Raw genomic sequence first — 21,253 nt, forward strand, 5'->3', positions numbered from 1 at the left:
AAAAATTGAAGGAGGAAGCCACTGGAGGCTCTGCAGGATATCATTGCCACAGAAACAAAGCCCAAGCTCACAGCCAGCTCTCGCAGGCTCACAGGTCCTCTGCCTACCACCAAGAGAAAGGCACCCTCTGCTGCTAGCAGGAGCATAGCATCAGAGCCAAATTCCACGACAGTCGGCTTGGAGGTCTGCATTTGGGCATCTGGAAGTAGGTGATTTCCAGGAGCAAGAAGCCTCAGTCCTGGTTAGAGAGGAGAGGGGCTCCAAAGGCAGGGTGACAGTGGAGAGTCCCTCATCTGTTGCCTCCCAAGATGTGTCGCCTAAGTCCTATTCAAGCTGTTCATGACATTCCTGAAGTTTAATTACCTGGTGTGTGTCATCTGACTTTTTGTACAGATAAAGGTGGGTATCATTGGCATAGCAAGGAAAATGTATGCTATGCTTTGAAATAATACTGCTCAAGGTAAGCATGTATAATGTAAATAGAATTCATCCAAGCACAGAACCCTGTGGAACTCCATAATTAACCTTAGTATGTGAAAAAGACTAATTATTCATGTAAATGGACAATTTGTTCATAAATATCATAAAGATTTGTTAAAATCTTTGCAGATTTGCTTTCATTATTAGGCACAATGTAGTGTACTGAGAGATAAAGATGTGTATTTGGGGTTTTGGTTTTTATATTACATTGGTTTAAAAAACAAAACCTAAAGGCATACACCAATCATATATCTAAAAACACAATATTATATATCCAAAGAGTTCATACCCCTCTCAATGGCCCCAGTGAAGACAAGGAGGCCAGTACTGTGATAAAGCGGGAGGGTATCATATATCACATCTTTGGAGTTCACTCCTGATGAAGGCAGAAGTAAAGACATGGTCCACACTCTGCTATGAGTGATCAAAGCTGCTTTAGGAAGACCTGTTAAAGACAAGCCAGAGGGCCAGGTGGTGAATCCACTGTTTCTTTCACTGATGCATTGTGAATCTCAGTAAGTAGTTTACCTGTTGTCCCTGAGGTGTATATGTAGGCTGCTGGACTCTGCATGGTTAAATGGGACCTTAACTCCTTGGGTATAGGCTCAGAGGAAGCCTGATTCATTTTATCGATGAAGCTCTCCACACCTGTAATTTCACATCTGTCGGCTAAGATGAAAACAGTGATCTGCTGTTCGTGCAGATGGGGCAGCACCTCCTTCACTGCATCCAGCAACTCTAGAAAATTGTTTCATACAATTGATGAACTCAAGGCCTGTCAGATTACTTATTTATGTATTTATCTGGTTTATTGAGTGTTGAGTAAATGAGCTCTCTACTGTCTCCATCGTCTGGAAAAGCAGACAGAAATGCAGGTACTACCTTCAGCTGCTACCAGAGTTGTGGCTCCGCTGCAGTTGAGGCAGTGTAGCAGAGACTTGGATCTGATGTTGGAGTTGAGCAAAGCTCCAGCGCATCCAATCTTCACCAAACCCAACCAGAGCCACAGGAACATCGGCTGGTTCCCCAGGAACAGCGCCACCGTGTCTCCTTCTTTTACACATCCAGCCTGCAGAAACGCTCTTGCAACTTTGTTGCTCAGGACGTCTGCTTCCCGGTACGTGAATGTTTCATCTTTAAAATAAACGAAAGGCTTGTGTGGCTGCGTCTCCACCAGCTCTAAAAAGCGGTCCAGGATTGAGTAATTAGTCCGCATGCACTTTAAGACAAACCGCCTTACTTTTATTTTAGCGAGCACAAATTGGACATCCTGGAGGAAGGAAGAATGGCGGAATAAAACGCCACATGCAATTAAAGCCACACACACTGTCCAGACCAACATGTTTGCCTCACAGTTGTCCTGCTGAAGAGAAAGCAGAGGTATAAAAAGGCATAAGGAGCAGGCAGGAGGAGGAGCACTGACACAATTCCAAAGGTTGAAAGCATTCCATATAGCTAGTGAGCAACCAGATGAGCTGCATCAATGATTTACAGTATAACACACTGCTTTCACTTGTTTTATGCCTTTCACTGGCTTTATACCAGGTGACCGCTTTAGATTGTGCTAGTGGACCAAAATGAAGCCCAAACAGATGGTGAGAGGGTAGCATCTGATGACCTGAGTGAACATGAAGACAGGCTGGAGACTGTCGGATCTCAACTGAGCTTTTGCTGGGCTGTGTTCACTCACACAGAACAGGGGAGTGTTGTTCATAACCTTTAAATTGTAGTTTTGCCAAGAGCCAATGGTGAGTCTGTTGGGGCACAAGGCAAAAATTCACAGGGGAACCCTTTAACTAGCACCAAATACTCTGACTGTTAAACGGTAAATGGCCTGTATTTGTATAGCGCTTTACTTACTTGACTATCACCAATAACTGTCAAGAAGGAAAGTGGAACCAGTGAAACCCTTTTCTGTGTCCGCTGCATCAGCCAGCATTATAGGGGAATTTGGCAGTCTCAGCCCTCAATGTTTCTGACTGAACAGTTTATAATGAGATTGCACAGAAGACTCCTCATACTGAGATGTTTGTGTATACAAAGAGGAGTATGCACAGAGAGTCTACTCCTGGCTCTGAATGTGAGAAGGAGAAGGAAGTCTGGTCAAGGCCTCTGTTTTCTGAGTTGAGGCAGCGCCAGCAGGACAGCGGCTTTGACAGTCCCTTCTACCAACTAAACATTCTAAAAGTTACGATCCTCAGTCTATGTTTGTCTGTTTTTCTCAGTGGTCCTAAGTTTCAACTGTATAAATTCCAATTAACATGTATCCGTTGTTGAAATATCAGTAATAGTAACGACAAGTTGTGTGCCAGAAAAGCCAGACAGAAGCTGTTAATTATTCAAAGATGTCAGACAGGATTTCGTAACCTGCTGCTGGCTGGAGTTTACATATTTACAAAGTACGTATGGAAGAGGTTCATGATTAACTCTAGTGAATATGTATGTTTCTTATTGCTTTATTGCATAACACTTAAACAGATTTGATTCAGCCATGAGGCAGTCTCCAACATCGGCTGCAGACTCACCCACCCCCACTGCTGCTGTTCCACCTCTGACACCTCAGACACTTCACACCTCCTCTATTCACCCTGCTCACTCCTCCCACCCCAACAACAGCATCCAATACACACTCAACACAAGGCTCCAGCCTGTCTCTCTCAACCACCCAGGTTAGGAGGGAACTGAGGAGGATTGAAGCCAAGAAAGCAGCGGGTCCAGATGGCATCAGCTCAAGGGTCGTCAGGTCCTGCGCGGACCAACTGTGTGGGGTGATGGAGCACCTCTTCAACCTGAGCCTGAGGCTGGGGAGAGTCCCACAGCTCTGGAAAACCTCCTGTGTTGTACCAGTGCTAAAGACTTCACGCCCCAAGGACCTCAACAGCTACAGGCCGGTGGCTCTGACATCCCACCTGATGAAGACCCTGGAGCGGCTGGTCCTGGCTCAGCTTCGGCACCTGGTGAGCTCATCACTGGACCCACTTCAGTTTGCCTACCAGCCTGGCATTGGAGCGGATGATGCCGTCATTCACCTCCTACATCGTTCCCTTGCTCACCTGGAGACCGCTGGGAGCACTGCGAGAATCATGTTCTTTGATTTCTCCAATGCTTTCAACACTATTCTTCCCAAGGTCTTGAAGGACAAGCTGGAGAACTCAGGAGTGGACCATCACCTCACAGCATGGATACTGGACTACCTCACCGACCGACCACAGTATGTGAGGACTCAGGGCTGTGTGTCGGACAGGGTCGTCTGCAGTACGGGGGCCCCACAGGGAACGGTTCTGGCTCCGTTCCTCTTCACCATCTACACTGCAGACTTCTCCCACAACTCCACCGAGTGCTTCCTGCAGAAGTTCTCTGATGACTCTGCAATAGTCGGCCTCATCACTGATGGGGACGACAAGGAGTACAGAGGACTGACTCAAGACTTTGTGGACTGGTGCCAGCTGAACTACCTCCAGATCAATGCCAGTAAAACCAAGGAGCTGGTGGTAGACGTCCGCAGGCACAAGCATCCTCCACTGCAACCACTGAACATCCAAGGTATGGACATCGAGGCTGTGGACAGCTACAGGTACCTTGGTGTTCATCTGAACAACAAACTGGACTGGACTCATAACTCAGACGCCCTCTACAGGAAAGGGCAGAGCAGGCTGTACCTGCTGCGGAGACTCGGGTCGTTTGGAGTAGAGGGCCCACTCCTGAAGACCACCTATGACTCTGTGGTGGCCTCAGCCATCTTTTACGGTGTGGTCTGCTGGGGTGGCAGCATCTCTGCCAGGGACAGGAAGAGACTGAACAGGCTGATCAGAAGGGCCAGCTCTGTTCTAGGATGCCCTCTGGACCCAGTGGAGGTGGTGAGTGACAGGAGAATGGTGGCTAAGCTGTCATCCCTGATGGACATCATCTCCCACCCCATGCAGGAGACTGTGACAGCACTGAGCAGCTCCTTCAGTGGCAGGCTGCGGCACCCACGGTGTGGGACGGAGAGACTTCACAGGTTTTTCCTCCCCACTGCTGTCAGACTCCACAACAAAGACTTTAACTGATCTAACACAAACACATCCACACATGTGCAATAACACTAAGTGTAATACTCTTTTTCTGAAAAAGTTGTATTTTTTACTCAGTTGTATAAAGCATTTGCATTCTATTTTTATCCTATTGTATATTTTATTCTATTTATTCTACTGTATATAGTATTTTATTTTATTTTATTCTATTCTTTACAGTTGTGTACAGTATTCTTATTTCTATTCGATTCTATTCTTATTGTATTCTAATTTTGCTATATAACTTTTGCACTGTCCACTTCCTGCTGTGACAAAACAAATTTCCCACGTGTGGGACTAATAAAGGTTATCTTATCTGTTATCTTATCTTATCAGTGCAGTTTTGGACCTTTCAGTCAGTTTTGAGTAAATCTGCTTCTGTCTAAAAGCTTTTAAGTGGTCTGTTACTTTAACAGTGTAGTTTATTATTCTCTGTGTGTGTGTGTGTGTGTGTGTGTGTGTGTGTGTGTGTGTGTGTGTGTGTGTGTGTGTGTGTGTGTGTGTATGTGTGTGTGGTCAGATTGATAGATGTTCAAAGGAATTTTTAAACACTGAGAAATCTTTAAACATGCATCAAATGATTTGTTAGTCTTGAGTTGAGTTAACCTCGAGTCAAAATTCAAAAGTTACAAACAACTTTCCATCTGTTTTAATATCTGCTGCAGCAAAAAAAAAAAAAAAAGATACAAAAGATACAGATACAAAAAAGATTTTTAATGAGTTTTTATGTTTATATGTTATATGTTGGGTTTATATTATCCACAATTTATTGGTAGCTTAAATTCTGTTCACAACTTGCTGCTGTTGCCCAGGGATTACAGACGATCTATCTCTATGGATGTGGCTATGGAGGGTGTGTGTATGAAATTACAGCTTAAATAAAATTATTATGAAGGCAAATAATTTAAAACACCTCGTCATTAAAATGTGCAGCCAGAAGTGCCACGCTGTCATCTCAATGATTTGCTTACACGTGAAAAGATGGATTTTTTCCTTTAAAAAGTAAAATCACTTTATATTTTGATGTCTCCTGATATAACAGAATCAAATACATCTGGCGTGAGTGGAGTATAATTCTTCTCTTTTTCATTCAGAAAGTAGAGTGGGTCTGTAACGTCATTTGGGTTGAAGCCCTGCTCCACTACTTTCGTCTTAATTAGCTTGAACGTGCCTGTAATGTCCAGTGACCTCTGTAATAAATCACAGTACAACCAGTTATTAGTGGACAAAATAAATCATTCTAGCAACAAAGAGGCTAAACCACAAATGCATTTGCAAAAGTGTAAAATAACTGGAGTGAACATACTTGAATAATCATAAAGCGCGGCCTGGCGTAGGACGGCAGGAAGTCCTCAACATGTTTAAAAGCAGCCGTGGAGTCAAACTTCAGTCCATCTCTCAAAGTAACTAAGGCACAAAGTAAGTAAGTGTTAAGGGAAAATCCCAAATGGCAAACTGCAAATATAAACAGAACACAATGAGACAGCGTAATAAATCACATGTACATGGGTGAACATCTCGAGAGAGAGTCACACAGTGTAGCTTTTTATTTGTGCATTTATAGTCACTGGTGCCCACACAACAGGGCGGCGTATTTTCGCTCTTCTCAGAAAAATGACTATACAACAGTATGTGGCTATCTTACTGGAACATTCCGTTCCTCTTTTTATCAAGACATGTTACACAGGCGTGCTCTCCCGCCCAGCAGGCCGTCCAAGGACGAGCTTCCGGCAAGCAATATGAATCACAAACAGCAATGCATTTAATAAAAATCTTTTTACAGTAAGGCACTAAATCTCTATGAACATTTATAATGTATATATTTAACAGAGGTGTCAGCTAACAAAATTATTCAAATATTAAACCAACTCTTCCCTCTCATCATGTTGTGAGGAGAGTGGACTTGCTAGTATTGAGGTAATGTTAGCGGGTTTACCTTTAAGCTATGTGCACACAGTACTTACCCTTCAGTGCACGTTCATTAGATTTCAACTGTCCCCTGCACTCACGTAGACTTTTCTCTCTCTCAGCAGATTCATTATCTTGGGTATGACCAGGGGGTATTTAAAAAAAGTGAGTTTGCACCAAAAGGATTTTAACTCAGTTTAAAAATTACGGTGCTTTCAAATGTCTCATTTACTGTCACTGCCAGTCTTTGGCGTCACAATGTGGGACTTTGCAGGGACCCTTTATAGAGCCATATGAAAAGTACAGAGTTCATTTAGTCCTGATTATTGACTTTAAGTTCATCTGTCACTGTTACTTCGATGTGGTCCTTCAGTGTTAATTATTCTGTAAAGTTCTGTCTCACTGTTTCAAATGATTGTTTCTTGCTTCCCTCTTTGGCTCTCGGAGGAGGCGGACGCATCTTTCACCCTCTACCTTCCCTTATCTTCCCTGCTGCTGCTTCTATGTCTTTGTCTAGTCTTGTCTAACTCTAACCCTCAAAGAGTCTCTCAGTCTTGTTCTCTAGAACCGAAAGAATTATGGATTTGATCAACTGGTCCCGTAACGAAATTGACACCCTCCTGGGCTTGGGAGAGCCCGATTGTCCTGCTGAGACATTTGCTGCCGGATACTCGATGGTCGGTTGCGTCGTGTGTCTGGCGACACTCTCGATGGAGGACATTGAACGACATCTACCAATTCGGAACCACGATAACAGAGTTCTGGCTGATTGGAGCTGGCTCGGACCTGGCTTATTGAAGAACAAGAAGCGGCTACAGCTGTTCAAAATCCCACAAGGCTGGCCGACATGATAGACGACGGGCAGGGCTGTGAGTAAGACTGTGTTTATTGAATGCAATATGGATAAGATCTTGGAGAAGAAGAACAGGAATTGAGAGAATTGGTGACCAGTGACGGACATTAGACCAACTGTAGAAATTGGATGCAGTTGTTTGGACTAAACCCAAACATTCACCATCTTCACTCATGCGACTATCCCACTGGCACCAGCTGAAGGCCTGCCAAGGTTGAAGCTGACTGGAACAAAAAAAGTCCCTTCGAACATCTGCTCTGATCCCGTTGCCTATTGTTAGTCTGATTTTGTGGATTTTATTATTGAGTTTCTGTTTGAAGAGAAAAAGAAGAGATAATGGATAATTTCAACTATGTACTGTATGACAGTGACATATTTTCTGTAGTTTTCCCAGAACTGGGAAGCAGGGAATTTACTCCTCAGAACAGGAATACCTACACACAACAATAGATGACAACAGCACACTGTAATGAGTAGCAGTGGCAGTAGTCAAAATCTTTGCTTTGTCAACAAAGATGTAACATACAAATTAGACTGCGGATTTAAAAGTAAAGCTGAGGTAGTCAGAAGAACATGTTTGAATGCACAACAGCAGATGGACTACAGCAGCAGAAGATCACACCAGATGCCACTCTTGTTAATTAAGACTAGGAAAGTTAGGGTACAAATTGCACCGCTTCATTAAAACTGCACAACAAAAGATTGGAAAAAAAAACAAAAGCTTGACCTGATGAGCCTTAATTTCTGCTGTGGCATTCAGATGGTTGGGGTTGGAATTTTAAACATGAAAGTATGGATCCATCCTGCTTTGTATCAGTGATTCAGGCTGCTTTCAAATTCAAATTCAAATTGCTGCTGGTGATGTAATGGTGTGTGGTTTTTTCTTGCCACACCTTGGATCCTTTAGTACCAACTGAGCAATGTTTAAATGCCACAACCTTTCTGATTATTGTAACTGACCAAGTCCATCCCTTTGAGACCAGTGTTCCCATCCTGTTTTCAGCAGGACAGTGCACCATGCCACAACGCTCAAATCATTCAAACTGGCTTTTTGAACAAGAGTTCGCTTCATTTAAATGGCTTCCAGTGTGACCAAATCTCAATCCAATAGTGCGTGTTTGGGATGTGGTGGAATGAGTGATGACATCATGGACGTACAGGCAATAAATCTGCACCAACTGTGTGATGCTATCACGTCTATATGAACAAAATCTCAGAGGAATGTTAGCAGCAACTTGTTGAATCACTACCACAAAGAACTGAGACAGTTCAGCAGAAAAAAGGGGGTCTAACCCAGTACTAACAACGTGTACCTTTGTAGCAAGCAAGTGTAAGTGCATATTAGTCTGCAAACATAATGTTTGAATGGCCTTTAAAAAAAATAAATAAGAAGTCCTACTGTTTGTTACTTACGCTCACACTTGCTGATGATCAATTAATCAAGTGCATTTGCTCAGCAGCACCTGGCTGCCAAGTCAAAAGACTGTATCGGATCCTATGGATGTGTTCTTTTTCACATGACCATATGTCCCATTTAAGATGATGTTGCCTCTCTTGTCTGTCTCAATGTAGAAGATTCATAGAACTTATCCCAAAACACAATCAGCAGGAATAATGTTACTTTAAGATTAGGCTTAAAATTTTCCTGGGATTCCCATGATGCATTGAGTATTTCTTCTTTAATCACCTTTCTCACTCACTATGGGTTAACAGACCTCTCTGCACTGAATCATACTTGTCATTAATCTCCGGCTCTCTTCCACAGAATGTTTTTTTATCCTGTCCTCCTCCTCTCACCCCAACCCATCATGGCATGGCCGCCCCTCCCTGAGCCTGGTTCTGCTGGAAGTTTCTTCCTGTTAAAAGGGAGTTTGTCCTTCCCACTGTCGCCAAAGTCGTATGATTGTTGGGTTTTCTCTGCAAGTATTATAGTAGGGTCTACCTTACAATATAAAGCGCCTTGAGGTGACTGTTGTTGTGATTTGGTGCTGTATAAATAAAATTGAGTTGAATGAATTGAAAATACTCAGACTTTGGCATAAACAGCATGAAATCATGTATCAACAGTTCAGGCTACTGACGGGGACATAAAGGTATGAGGAATATTCACTTTGAGCCCTTTAGTACATGAGCAAAAAGACATCACTAAAGCCCGGTTACTCACTACCTATCATATTAGATGAGCAGTTCCTTCGCTTGCCCATATTATTATTATTAATGCAAATATATAGTGTACACAAAGTGCATACATAGTCTACAAACCACAGTGTCCAATGATAACTACAAACAAGGCAGTGAAAGAGACATACCACATCAATAGGTCTTTATTTAATTAAAAAAATCTGATAAAATGCATAACATATACATTTACTGATATATTCATATGCATATACACAACTCCACTATCCAGTAACTTGAATTCAACTTTGTGATTATTGTTGCTCCAGTGTCATCTTGGGTAAAACTGGAATATTAATAAACTATTAATAATTAATAAACTAATAATCTTAAATCATTTAGGCATAAATAGGGCAAAACAGCATATGTATGAAAAAGATGTTTGCTCCCACACTACCTAAAAGCTGCACGGACCAGAATGCATTGCAGGAAGAAGGTGCACAGCAATCCGCTTACTTAACTGGAACAATTCACTGAGTGAACTCACAGCTCAGTACTAAAAACATGATATCCCTAAAAGGAAAAAATGATTAAGGATGTGTGCACAGAATCACAGATAAAATAAAATTATGAAGGCAAATAATTTAAAACACCTTGTCAATAAAATGTGCAGCCAGAAGTGCCACTCTGTCCTTTCAATGATCTGTGAAAAGGTGGATTTTTTTTCCTTCAAACGTAAAATCACTTTATATTTTGATGTCTCCTGATATAACAGAATCAAATACATCTGGCGTGAGTGGAGTATAATTCTTCTCTTTTTCATTCAGAAAGTAGAGTGGGTCTGTAACGTCATTTGGGTTGAAGCCCTGCTCCACTACTTTCGTCTTTATTAGCTTGAACGTGCCTGTAATGTCCAGTGACCTCTGTAATAAATCACAGTACAACCAATTATTAGTGGGCTAAATAAATCACTATGGCAACAAAGAGGCTAAACCACAAATGCATTTGCAAAAGTGTAAAATAACTGGAGTGAACATACTTGAATCCTCATAAAGCGCGGCCTGGCGTAGGACGGCAGGAAGTCCTCAACATGTTTAAAAACCGCCGTGGAGTCAAACTTCAGTCCATCTTTCAAAGTAACTGCAGCCATCCCGGCTCTTCCCTCCTGACCTGAAGACAAAAGTTAAACAGTCACAAAACAGGAGTTAACTGAAGTTCAGTATTACTAATTAAAAGTATCAGTACTGTGCAAAAGTCTTGAGCCACCACTCATCTCTTGATATTTTGACTTTGACAGACCTTAAGGAAGCCTTGAAAACTATTAAGAAAATTTAAAATGACAGACTTTTTCTTTGGACATTGGCTGCTTTCTCATTCAGTTTTAGTCCAGTTCAGGGGCCAACCACAGGGAACCACATCCAGGCACCGGACTCCTCATCGACTCCATTTCCCTACCAGAGTCTGCTCAAGTAATTCACTGTGCCCACACCGCTAGATTGACCTGCCGCCCGGGCATGAATAGACTATCACGTTTCTACAGTGACATACATTTTTTTTGTTCTGTGACCATCCCTCGCTAAGGATGTCGCTGACCTGTTCAGTCTGTGCACAAAACAAGTGTATTACATCTCTTCTCACAGGTTCTCAGGCTACTACCCACTCCTGATCAGCCATGGTCACACATAGCCTTGCACTTTGTCACTGGGTTACCATTGTCATCAGGTAACATGGTTATTCGTATCATCATTGACCGTTTTTCTAAGGCTGCACGACTTTATGGCCCTGCCTAAACGGCCCTCAGCTCTTGAAACAGCAGAGTTACTCGGCCAATACGTCTTCCAGCTTGACGGCATCAACTCCGACTGAGGACCACAATTCCCTTCTTGCATCTGGAAGGAGTTTTGGACCACCCTTGGGGCACAGGTAAGTTGCTCTTCAATGCATATTTTCTTCCAACCAATCTACCTAGTGCTCCCAGTTGCCGTGGGTGAAGTATTCCCATAACTCCATAAACTCTGCAGCTACTGGCCTTTCTCCCTTCAAGGCATCACTCAGCTCACAACTTCTGGCAACTGAGGAAGTTCAGGGTCTCGCCAGTGATCCTCAGAACTTTCTATGCAGGCGCTGTGGAGAGCATCCTCACACAGAACATCTCATCCTGGTTTGGGAACAGCTGTGTTAAGGACCAAAAAGCTCTTCGGAGAAGGATCCGTACAGCAGAACGCTGCTGCAGGATTGCTGGAGATGCTGGACTAGAGCAGCTCAGATACTGAAGGACCCATCCCATCCTGGCAACAAACTGTTCCAACTTCTGCAATCAGGCAGAAGGTTCCGCACCATCCGGGCAAGGACAGAGAGACTGAAGAGGAGCTTCAGTCTCTCTGGATGGTTTGGGCCCTAAACCAAGCCATCCAGGCCCTAAACCATAACATGCCCCTCCCCCCCGAAAGCAACATGTACCTGGCACTTTGACTCCGTAAACATTGGCTTCTTTAACGCAGTCAGCCAGCACCAGGATGTCGGCCACCTCAGCCGTAGCCACGTTCTCTCCTTTCCATCTGTTGACAATTTTTGTTTTTAGTGCTCTGTGTGAGCTCACGTTTTTAAGCATTAGTTCAAAACATGCACACACCTGAATGTGTCTCCAACACGATCGTGGAAGTACATGAAATTATCCTCATCGATGCGCAGCAGGTCGCCAGTGTTGAAGTACAGATCACCTTTCTTGAAGACGTTATGCAGCTTCTTTTTCTCAGTTTGATTCAAGTCTCTCACATAACCAATGAATGGAGCTTTGGCTGTTATTTCAGTCACCAGAAGTCCAGGTTCACCTGATCAAAGTAAGTACAAGAGAAGTCATCTGTCAGGGTCATCATATTTTAAAGGCAAGATGCATGATACATGTTGTAAAGAAATTGCATTTCGGAGTCTTTTAAACGTTCATGTTGTGCATGGTGAGGTACACTGTGGCTGAGCAAAAGAACTGTGCAGATTTAGGATGGCATATAAATTGTTGATGGTATGAAAAGATGCATGGGTGAGAACTTCAGAAATATAATAAAAAAAAAGGACAGGGGAAAAAAAAAAAAAAAAAGAATATTTGGTGTTATAACCATCCTGGAAGTAACACACCTTTGTCAACCTCCATGCAGAAACCAGAAGAATCCCTCAAAGGTTCTTCTTTGTCTATGTCATATTTGATCACAGCATATGGAAAACACATCTGAAAATTTAAAAGGAGAAGGTAAAACACTGCTTCATGAGTGACAGCTTTTAATTCCTAATGTGAGCTGAAACATTGACTTTTACCTTGTGCAGGAAGGTGTGTCGCCCGAGAGCTCCCATCTTGCTGCTATAATTCAACAGAGCAAAGTTTCCTTCAGTTGCTCCGTAAAATTCTCTGATTTGAATTTCTCCAAATCGTCTCACAAAGTCCCTCCAAACATCTGCTCGGATCCCGTTGCCTATTGCAAGTCTGACTTTGTGGTTTTTATCACTGAGTTTCTGTTTGAAGAAAAAAGAAGAAACATAAGTTTGTTAGTGCTTTTTTAAAAACCTTTCTGTGTGAGACAGTAGCATTAATGTTGGTGCTGTGTTGCCACAAACCTGTGGAGTGTTGCAGAGATAACGGATAGTTTCACCTATATACTGTATGACGGTGACATTATATTTTCTGCAGTCGTCCCAGAACTGGGAAGCAGAAAATTTACTCCTCAGAACAACAGGAATGCCTATACACAACAACAGATGACAACAGCACACTGTAAAGAGTAGCAGTGGCAATAGTGAAAATTTTTACTTTGTCAACAAAGTCGACCTCACACTGGAGCACTTCACAGCCGAGTGTCAGACAGCAGAAAAGGGTGGAGGGCCCAGTCAGAGTCAGAGAATTGTTGCCCAAGTCAAGAAGTATCTTGGGGTCTTGTTCATGAGTGAGGGGAGTGGGAGTGGTTGGTGTGGTGTGTGGCTCAGCAGCATAGGAGGGTTGACATCACGGGTTCAGAGAGCAGTGGTAGGGAAGGCTGTTTGGCACAGCTGACAGATATGACAGACATGAGTTGATTCTGTCTCTTTATTTTATGCAGAGGTCAAGGGTGTGTGGCAGAAGGAAAGAAATTGCCTGCCAGGAACTGTTGCCATATACCAAAGTTGGGCAGGCAACAAACAAGCGTGTGTGAAATTATAAATTAAGACTTATCCTGAATTTGAAACCTTGCTTCCTTCCTGTGTGTGTTGGGAAACCAGAATATGTTACAGGAAAACTGATGATTGAGTCTCTGACTCTGGTTACCTGGTCGACCCCCAAGAGCTGTCATCTCTGGTTTTTGGACTTGCTTTGCTTGTTTATTTTGATCTGAATCAAATAGTGTGCATTTTGGATCTGCACCAACTGTGTGATGCATTCATGTCAATATGGACCAATATCTGAAGAATGTTTCTAGTACCTTGTTGAATCTATGCCACAGAGAATATTGGCAGTTCAGAAGACAAAGGCATTTAACACCGTACTAGCAAGATCTGCTTTATATAGTAGCCAGCAGGTGTACATTTTTTAACAGATATAACAGTACCAAATGAAATTCAATATTTATTGATGTTTAAGTCAACTGTTCTCTTAGAAATCTGTTTTTAAAAAGTGGCTATTTTCTAAATGACTTAATGGGTTGTGGATTGATTGTTGAGCACAAGGCAGGGAGTGTATTGAGAGAACTTGGAATTGCATCTGGAGATTTTGATCTCAGATTGAACATTGGGTTTTTTGATAAGAAAACTAAAGGTTTACACAGTTAACGATAGTATATATCCAAAGAGTTCATACCCCTCTCAATGGCCCCAGTGAAGACAAGGAGGCCAGTACTGTGATAAAGCGGGAGGGCATCATAAATCACATCTTTGGAGTTCACTCCTGATGTAGCCAGAAGTAAAGACATGCCCCACACTCTGCTGTAAGTGATCACAGCTGCCTTAGGGAGACCTGTTAAAGACACGCCAGATGCTCAGGGGGTGAATCTGCCATTTCTTTCATTGATGAATCGTGAATCACAGTAAGTAGATTACCTGTTGTCCCTGAGGTGTATATGTAGGCTGCTGGACTCTGCATGGTTAAATGGGACCTTAACTCCTTGGGTATAGGCTCAGAGGAAGCCTGATTCATTTTATGGATGAAGCTCTCCACACCTGCAGTTTCACACCTGTCGGCTAAGATGAAAACAGTGATCTGCTGTTCATGCAGATGGGGCAGCACGTCCTTCACTGCATCCAGCAACTCTAGAGAAAAACAAAACAAATTAAAAAACCCACACACACACCCCTTACAAAGGATGTTCCTGTATTTTAACAATGCTTCCTCTGCAGCTTTATTGCTCATGAGTGATGATGTAAGAGGTGCTTGAATCCTTTAGGTAAAATGAGACAAACAAATACTGGAAGACATAAAACCTGTGCATTTGAAACATTAGGTTAAAAGTCTTTGCAAAAAGACCACTTAAAAAAATGCTAAGCTACATACGTGGATGTACACTGCAGGAGACATTGAGAGGTCGCCACAGAAATCAAACCTTATCTTTATGTTGGGCAGTATATTAAAAGCTTAAAGGAGAGTGAAAGGATCTGAAAGAGCTTGTTTGATAGGAGAGATTCATGAAAGCCCAGTATAAATAGAAATTGACAAATGAGGATTATTCTGAACTGAGAATCACGCAAAGCTCCTCAGAAATGCTCAAGAATACAGACATACAGCTGGGAAGGAGCAGAATGCAGTCCTGTATGGCTGACCATTTTCTGTATGAAAATGGTCAGCCATGGTCAGTGGAATTGGACATAAAATTGGCCCTAGCATTTTTTTCCCCATCTGCAGGCAGACCTCCATGACTGATTTAACACATTTTGCTATATCTTTATCTCCGCTTTTTAGCCCCACATTTCCCCCCCCATGTCTTCCACACAAACAAGGTGCACAAGCACCTAATGAAGGTAGGTTAGGGCCGGGTTGTGTGTAGAGATTTGATTGGGCAATGCAGTGACAGTAAGGGAAAATGAACGAATGGGCTTTTTTTTGTCATGCTTGTACAGCCGGTGCACAACAGCCCCTCAATTGACTCACCGGGAATATGCCCGGTGTGCCAGATTACCAGTCCAGCCCTGGTCTCCCATATTGATGTAAAGGAATTTTGGCTGCCTCTGCTTCACAGGGTTTATTCAGGTCATTGAGCTTTGACTGCATTCATTGATGCACAGCTCTCTCAAAGCCCCACCACTGCTTTTCAGTTGGGTTGGGGTCTGGACTTTGACTGGGCCAGTGCAACAGTGTGATTTTCTTTTTTCTTTTTCAGCCAGTCTGTTGCAGATGGTTAACCTTTCGGGCCAAGCTTTAGCTGTTTGACAGTTTTTGCCAATTTTACTTTTGTTTTTCTTTCAACTCCTGGTAGATTCTGCTATTGTGTTAACACATCTGAATGCTCCAGACCAGCAAACTATCAGAGCTTCTGCTTTTACAGGTGCGCTCACACTTGTTGCTGCTTAATTAACCAAGTGCATTTGCTCAGCTGTACCTGGCTGCCAAGTCAAAGGACTGTATAGAGAGTGGAAATTCTTTTTCACATGACCATATGTCCCATTTAAGATATACTATTTAATCCAAATCAAACAATCTCCCAATGAAACCCTAAAGCCACCTATAATATATAAACTACTGTTCTATTAATACTGTTAAATCTTTGCATCCTTTTCAGCCATTTAGTTACTGATTGATTTATGCTGGAGAAAATGTATTTATTCTTTGTTTCCCACTGTGACAGTTTAAGTCAGTTTAGAGAGACATGTTCTTTTCTTCGAACTGAAGACATCTGAAACATGCTCTCCAGAGAACTGCCTTGATGTTGGGTCACTAACAATATACGTGCTAAATCAAAGGGTCGTTTAAATAACTAAAAGTTAAGATGGACCACAAGTGCAACACTTTTTTTTTTGTCCGCTTTTTTAAGAAGATGATGAAGACAGCCATATTCAGTCATAAATAGGTGTACTGCATGGTGGAAAAAGTGGTTTTCCTTCTGTTGAGTATAAATGTACTCGTTTCCAAATATTAAAAATTTAAGTTTAAGAAGCTTCTTATACAGGTATGAAAAGTCATCCCTGTTACTGGAAAGTGACAACCATTCTTTGTATTTAATCTAAGATATTGACCTGGAAGTGAGGTAGAAGCACAATGTTAGATATGTGAATAAAGACTGATACTTTATTCTGGTGGAGTGAAAATGGAAATTCTTATATGAAACTCCATCAATAGATTACTCCATTGCAGGCAAATAGTGCATAGCCTACATTGGTGCTTTTCCCATGACATGTCAAAGTACTGTTTGTTCTCAAATTATTTCTGTATTTACTTGGTTATTGAGTGTTGAGTAAATGAGCTCTCTACTGTCTCCATCGCTTGGAAAAGCAGACAGAAATGCAGGTACTACCTTCAGCTGCTACCAGAGTTGTGGCTCCGCTGCAGTTGAGGCAGCGTAGCAGAGACTTGGATCTGATGTTGGAGTTGAGCAGAGCTCCAGCGCATCCAATCTTCATCAAACCCAACCAGAGCCACAGGAACATCGGCTGGTTCCCCAGGAACAGCGCCACCGTGTCTCCTTCTTTTACGCATCCAGCCTGCAGAAACGCTCTCGCGGCTTTGTTGCTCAGGATGTCTGCTTCCCGGTACGTGAACATTTCATCTTTAAAATAAATTAAAGTCTTTTGCGGCTGCGTCTTCACCAAGTCTAAAAAGCGGTCTAGGATTGAGTAATTAGTCCGCATGCACTTTAAGACGAACCGCCTTACTTTTATTTTAGTAAGCACGTACTGGACATCCTGGAAGAGATAAGGATGGCGGAGTAAAACGCCAAATACAATCAAAGCTGCACACACTATCCAGACCAACATGTTCGTCTCACAGCTGTCCTGCCGAAGACAGAGCGGAGGTATAAAAAGGTGCGAGGAGCAGAAGCGCAGGCACAACTTATATTTAACTACTGATCAACCAGGTGATCTACATCAAAACAGATGAGCGAGAGGGGCAGCATCCCCTCCTGGTCAATGATTGCGACAGCCTCATGTAAATGATTAGAAACCACAGGAGCTGTTAATTATTGAGCTTCTGGCCCCTGCAGACGATAATGGTAATGGATAATGGCAGAGACACTGACAACAATGCTCAAGACCAAGCTGTCTGACCAAGTTGGTTATAAAGTGTTAACAGTAGTAACTTTTCGAGTGCACAGGTTGGTCACATCAGCTAGCTGATTAAACTAAACAAAGTGATGTTTGTGGAAGTTACATTATACAAACATCTCTCCCCTGGCTAGACTAGAAAGTTAGTTATTTATAATCAGTTTTTCAGGCCCCTTTGGAAGGTCAGGCTGCTTCTTCTGTCATTGCAAACTTTGCACTGGTTGGGCATCGTCAACAGACTCGTCCACTTGAGTCATTTGATAATTATACGTCAAATTTATACTCGCCAGACACTTTATTATATCTTGTTTTTATATCTAGTTAGTCCAGTGTCTTGTGTGGTCAGAGCTGCTCTTCTGCCTACCTTGTTAACAAGTTGGTTTTGTTTTGTTTTTTTACTTACTGTTGCCTTCTTATTAGCTCAGAGCAGGGGCCTGTTCTTCGTACCTCGCTAAGTAAGTTAGCCGGATTTGAATGTTGACGATTTCGCGTGATCTTGGATCGTTCGGTTCTCCGAAGCTCATCTGGGACTTGCTGTCATAGCAACAGATCCGTAAGCGTAAACCTGCTCGGGAGCAGGTTTACTTTATGTAAACAGGATTAGATCGCGGCCTCTCAGGTATGTCCGCTGCAGTTATATGAAAGCAAGAGCGATATTTCGCCACTGTTTTACCATAAATAAATATTAGCAATGTAACTAAAGATAATGTATTTGATTCTTTTATTGATTTCATACAGATACATACAGGTCATTTCCGAAAAAAAGGGAAATGTACTATTAATCATTCTATTACATGTAGTAGATCATGTCAGATGTAATTCATATTTTAGAGTAGTAATAGTAAATTACTACGTGCAATCAAGATGACAGACCACGGCTAAAAAAAGCGAAGGTGGATTTGGGAAGTCTGTCGCAGCCATGTCCTGTCCGTTTGTACGCGAGCAAGGAAGGTGCAAGATTGATAAGGAGAGTTTACAGAATTTAGCGTATATTGCGGGATAGACGGGATCCTTTAGCTCGGCGCGACGGTGTGCTCAGAGAGATATCGATTCTCCCGTGAGGGTATTATTTACTCTCTCTCTCTCTCTCTCTCTCTCTCTCTCTCTCTCTCTCTCTCTCTCTCTCTCTCTCTCTCTATATATATATATATATATATATATATATATATATATATATATATATATATATATATATATATATATATATATATATATATATATATATATATATATATATATATATATATATATATATATATATATATATATATATACTTACTGTACTGTATATACTTACTCCCGACTTACTGTGCATGCCTCAGTCACCCCTTGCATGGGAACAGGTAAAAGTGATGGAGTGTTATGTCAAAACACACAAAAAAACCCACAATGTCAATAAATGTCACAGTACAAAAAGGGGTGTGACGAGGGGTGCAGGACCACCACCTGTCTTTATTTGCTCTGCCCTTTTCTTGGTTGCTGTTATAAACAAACAAACAGATTATTTCAGGGTCTCTTGTCATAGACTAAAAAGCAATATAAGTGATAAATATTACCATTCTGTGGAATATTTTTAGATTCACACTTTACTTTTTCCCATGTTCTAGTGGGTCCTGTTGTGGCTCTAATGTGAAAGAGGATATGATGTAATATAATATAATGCGGAATAAAATAATATCACATGATATAATGTAATATCATGGATCACTTACGAGTTTAATTTGTCAGCAACTTTCTGCCAGCCCTCTCTCCTTGCTTTTGCAGCCTTTGCAGTGTTCCCCTGCGTTTTAATTAAACTCTGAAACTCCTGATATCCCTCAATCAAGAGTTCTTGGTCTGCTGCCGTGAAATACTGTGCGCACTCCTTCGACATCTTCGCCGACCAATCACAGGGTTGCCGATCAATGTTTCTACTATCGATGCGTAGCCCCTTTTAAGCCACCCAGTGATCTCAGATTACTTCATCCAGCTATACTAATCGTCAACAACAGGTGTGTTCGGAGAACCGGATTAGCGAGCTCAAAGTTAGCGCGATGATTTGATCTTGGATGTGTCATTTGATCTTGGATGTAGTAAGCGAGGTACGAAGAACAGGCCCCAGTTTGGTCATTCTCCTCTGGTATCAACAAAACATATTCATCCAGAGAACTGCTGCTGACTGCAGGGGCCCGTTCTTCGTACCTCGCTTACTACATCCAAGATCAAATCATCGCGCTAACTTTGAGCTCGCTAATCCGGTTCTCCGAACACACCTGTTGTTGACGATTAGTATAGCTGGATGAAGTAATCTGAGATCACTGGGTGGCTTAAAGGGCTACGCATCGATAGTAGAAACATTGATCGGCAACCCTGTGATTGGTCGGCGAAGATGTCGAAGGAGCGCGCACAGTATTTCACGGCAGCAGACCAAGAACTCTTGATTGAGGGATATCAGGAGTTTCAGAGTTTAATTAAAACGCAGGGGAACACTGCAAAGGCTGCAAAAGCAAGGAGAGAGGGCTGGCAGAAAGTTGCTGACAAATCAAACTCGTAAGTGATCCATGATATTACATTATATCATGTGATATTATATTATACCACATTATATTATATTACATCATATTCTCTTTCACATTAGAGCCACAACAGGACCCACTAGAACATGGAAAAAGTAAAAGTGAAATATAAGAATATTCCACAGAATGGTAATATTTATCACTTATATTGCTTTTAGTCTATGACAAGAGACCCTGGAATAATCTGTTTGTTTGTTTATAACAGCAACCAAGAAAAGGGCAGAGCAAATAAAGACAGGTGGTGGTCCTGCACCCCTCGTCACACCCCCTTTTGTACTGTGACATTTATTGACATTGTGGGTTTTTTTGTGTGTAGTTTGACATAACACTCCATCACTTTTACCTGTTCCCATGCAAGGGTGACTGAAGCATGCACAGTAAGTCGGGAGTAAGTATATACAGTACAGTAAGTATATATATATATATAGAGAGAGAGAGAGAGAGAGAGAGAGAGAGAGAGAGAGAGAGAGGAAGAAAAATAATACCCTCACGGGAGAATCGATATCTCTATGAGCACACCGTCGCGCTGAGCTAAAGGATCCTGTCTATCCCGCAATATACGCTAAATTCTGTAAACTCTCCTTATCAATCTTGCACCTTCCTTGCTCGCGTACAAACGGACAGGACATGGCTGCGACAGACTTCCCAAATCCACCTTCGCTTTTATAGTCGTGGTCTGTCATCTTGATTGCAGGTAGTAATTTACTATTACTACTCTAAAATATGAATTACATCTGACATGATCTACTACATGTAATAGAATGATTAATAGTACATTTCCTTTTTTTCGGAAATGACCTGTATGTATCTGTATGGAATCAATAAAAGAATCAAATGCTGCATTATCTTTAGTTACATTGATAATATTTATTTATGGTAAAACAGTGGCGAAATATCGCTCTTGCTTTCATATAACTGCAGCGGACATACCTGAGTGGCCGCGATCTAATCCTGTTTACATAAAGTAAACCTGCTCCCGAGCAGGTTTACGCTTACGGATCTGTTGCTATGACAGCAAGTCCCAGATGAGCTTCGGAGAACCGAACGATCCAAGATCACGCGAAATCGTCAACATT

At 42.0% G+C, this 21,253-nt stretch overlaps 2 protein-coding genes across 2 annotated transcripts in view; both read right to left on the reverse strand.

Annotated features, from left to right (window-relative positions):
- The window catches only part of LOC116332670 (very long-chain acyl-CoA synthetase-like), a 14,915-nt gene extending 12,845 nt beyond the window's left edge, over positions 1–2,070 (reverse strand). Inside the window, exons 1-3 of the mRNA XM_031755706.2 lie at positions 1,363–2,070; positions 1,009–1,218; positions 770–925 (exon numbers count right to left, since the gene is read on the reverse strand). Coding sequence (XP_031611566.2) covers positions 770–925; positions 1,009–1,218; positions 1,363–1,822 — 826 coding nt within the window. The 5' untranslated portion in view covers positions 1,823–2,070. The remainder of the gene's footprint in view (positions 1–769; positions 926–1,008; positions 1,219–1,362) is intronic.
- Positions 2,071–9,574: 7,504 nt separating this feature from the next.
- LOC116332607 (very long-chain acyl-CoA synthetase-like) lies at positions 9,575–17,422 on the reverse strand. Its single transcript, XM_031755617.2, has 10 exons — positions 16,875–17,422; positions 14,470–14,679; positions 14,231–14,386; positions 13,018–13,142; positions 12,721–12,915; positions 12,544–12,634; positions 12,044–12,242; positions 11,872–11,969; positions 10,451–10,581; positions 9,575–10,334 (listed from the first exon to the last, which is right to left on the reverse strand). The coding sequence occupies exons 1-10, from the start codon at positions 17,332–17,334 to the stop codon at positions 10,158–10,160; spliced, it is 1,842 nt and encodes a 613-aa protein (XP_031611477.2). The 5' UTR covers positions 17,335–17,422; the 3' UTR covers positions 9,575–10,157.
- Positions 17,423–21,253: the final 3,831 nt, after the last annotated feature.

The sequence above is a fragment of the Oreochromis aureus genome, linkage group 7 (assembly GCF_013358895.1).
Source record: "Oreochromis aureus strain Israel breed Guangdong linkage group 7, ZZ_aureus, whole genome shotgun sequence".
Taxonomy (NCBI): Eukaryota; Metazoa; Chordata; class Actinopteri; order Cichliformes; family Cichlidae; genus Oreochromis; species Oreochromis aureus.

What these genes read in the sequence shown, in the direction of transcription:
- LOC116332607 (XM_031755617.2), bottom strand. Translation starts at nt 17,334, where the DNA reads ATGTTGGTCTGGATAGTGTGTGCAGCTTTGATTGTATTTGGCGTTTTA. An exon ending in ATACACCTCAGGGACAACAG is followed by an intron (nt 14,387 to 14,469) that starts GTAATCTACTTA and finishes TGTCTTTAACAG; the next exon opens with GTCTCCCTAAGGCAGCTGTG. An exon ending in GACACACCTTCCTGCACAAG is followed by an intron (nt 12,635 to 12,720) that starts GTAAAAGTCAAT and finishes TTAAATTTTCAG; the next exon opens with ATGTGTTTTCCATATGCTGT.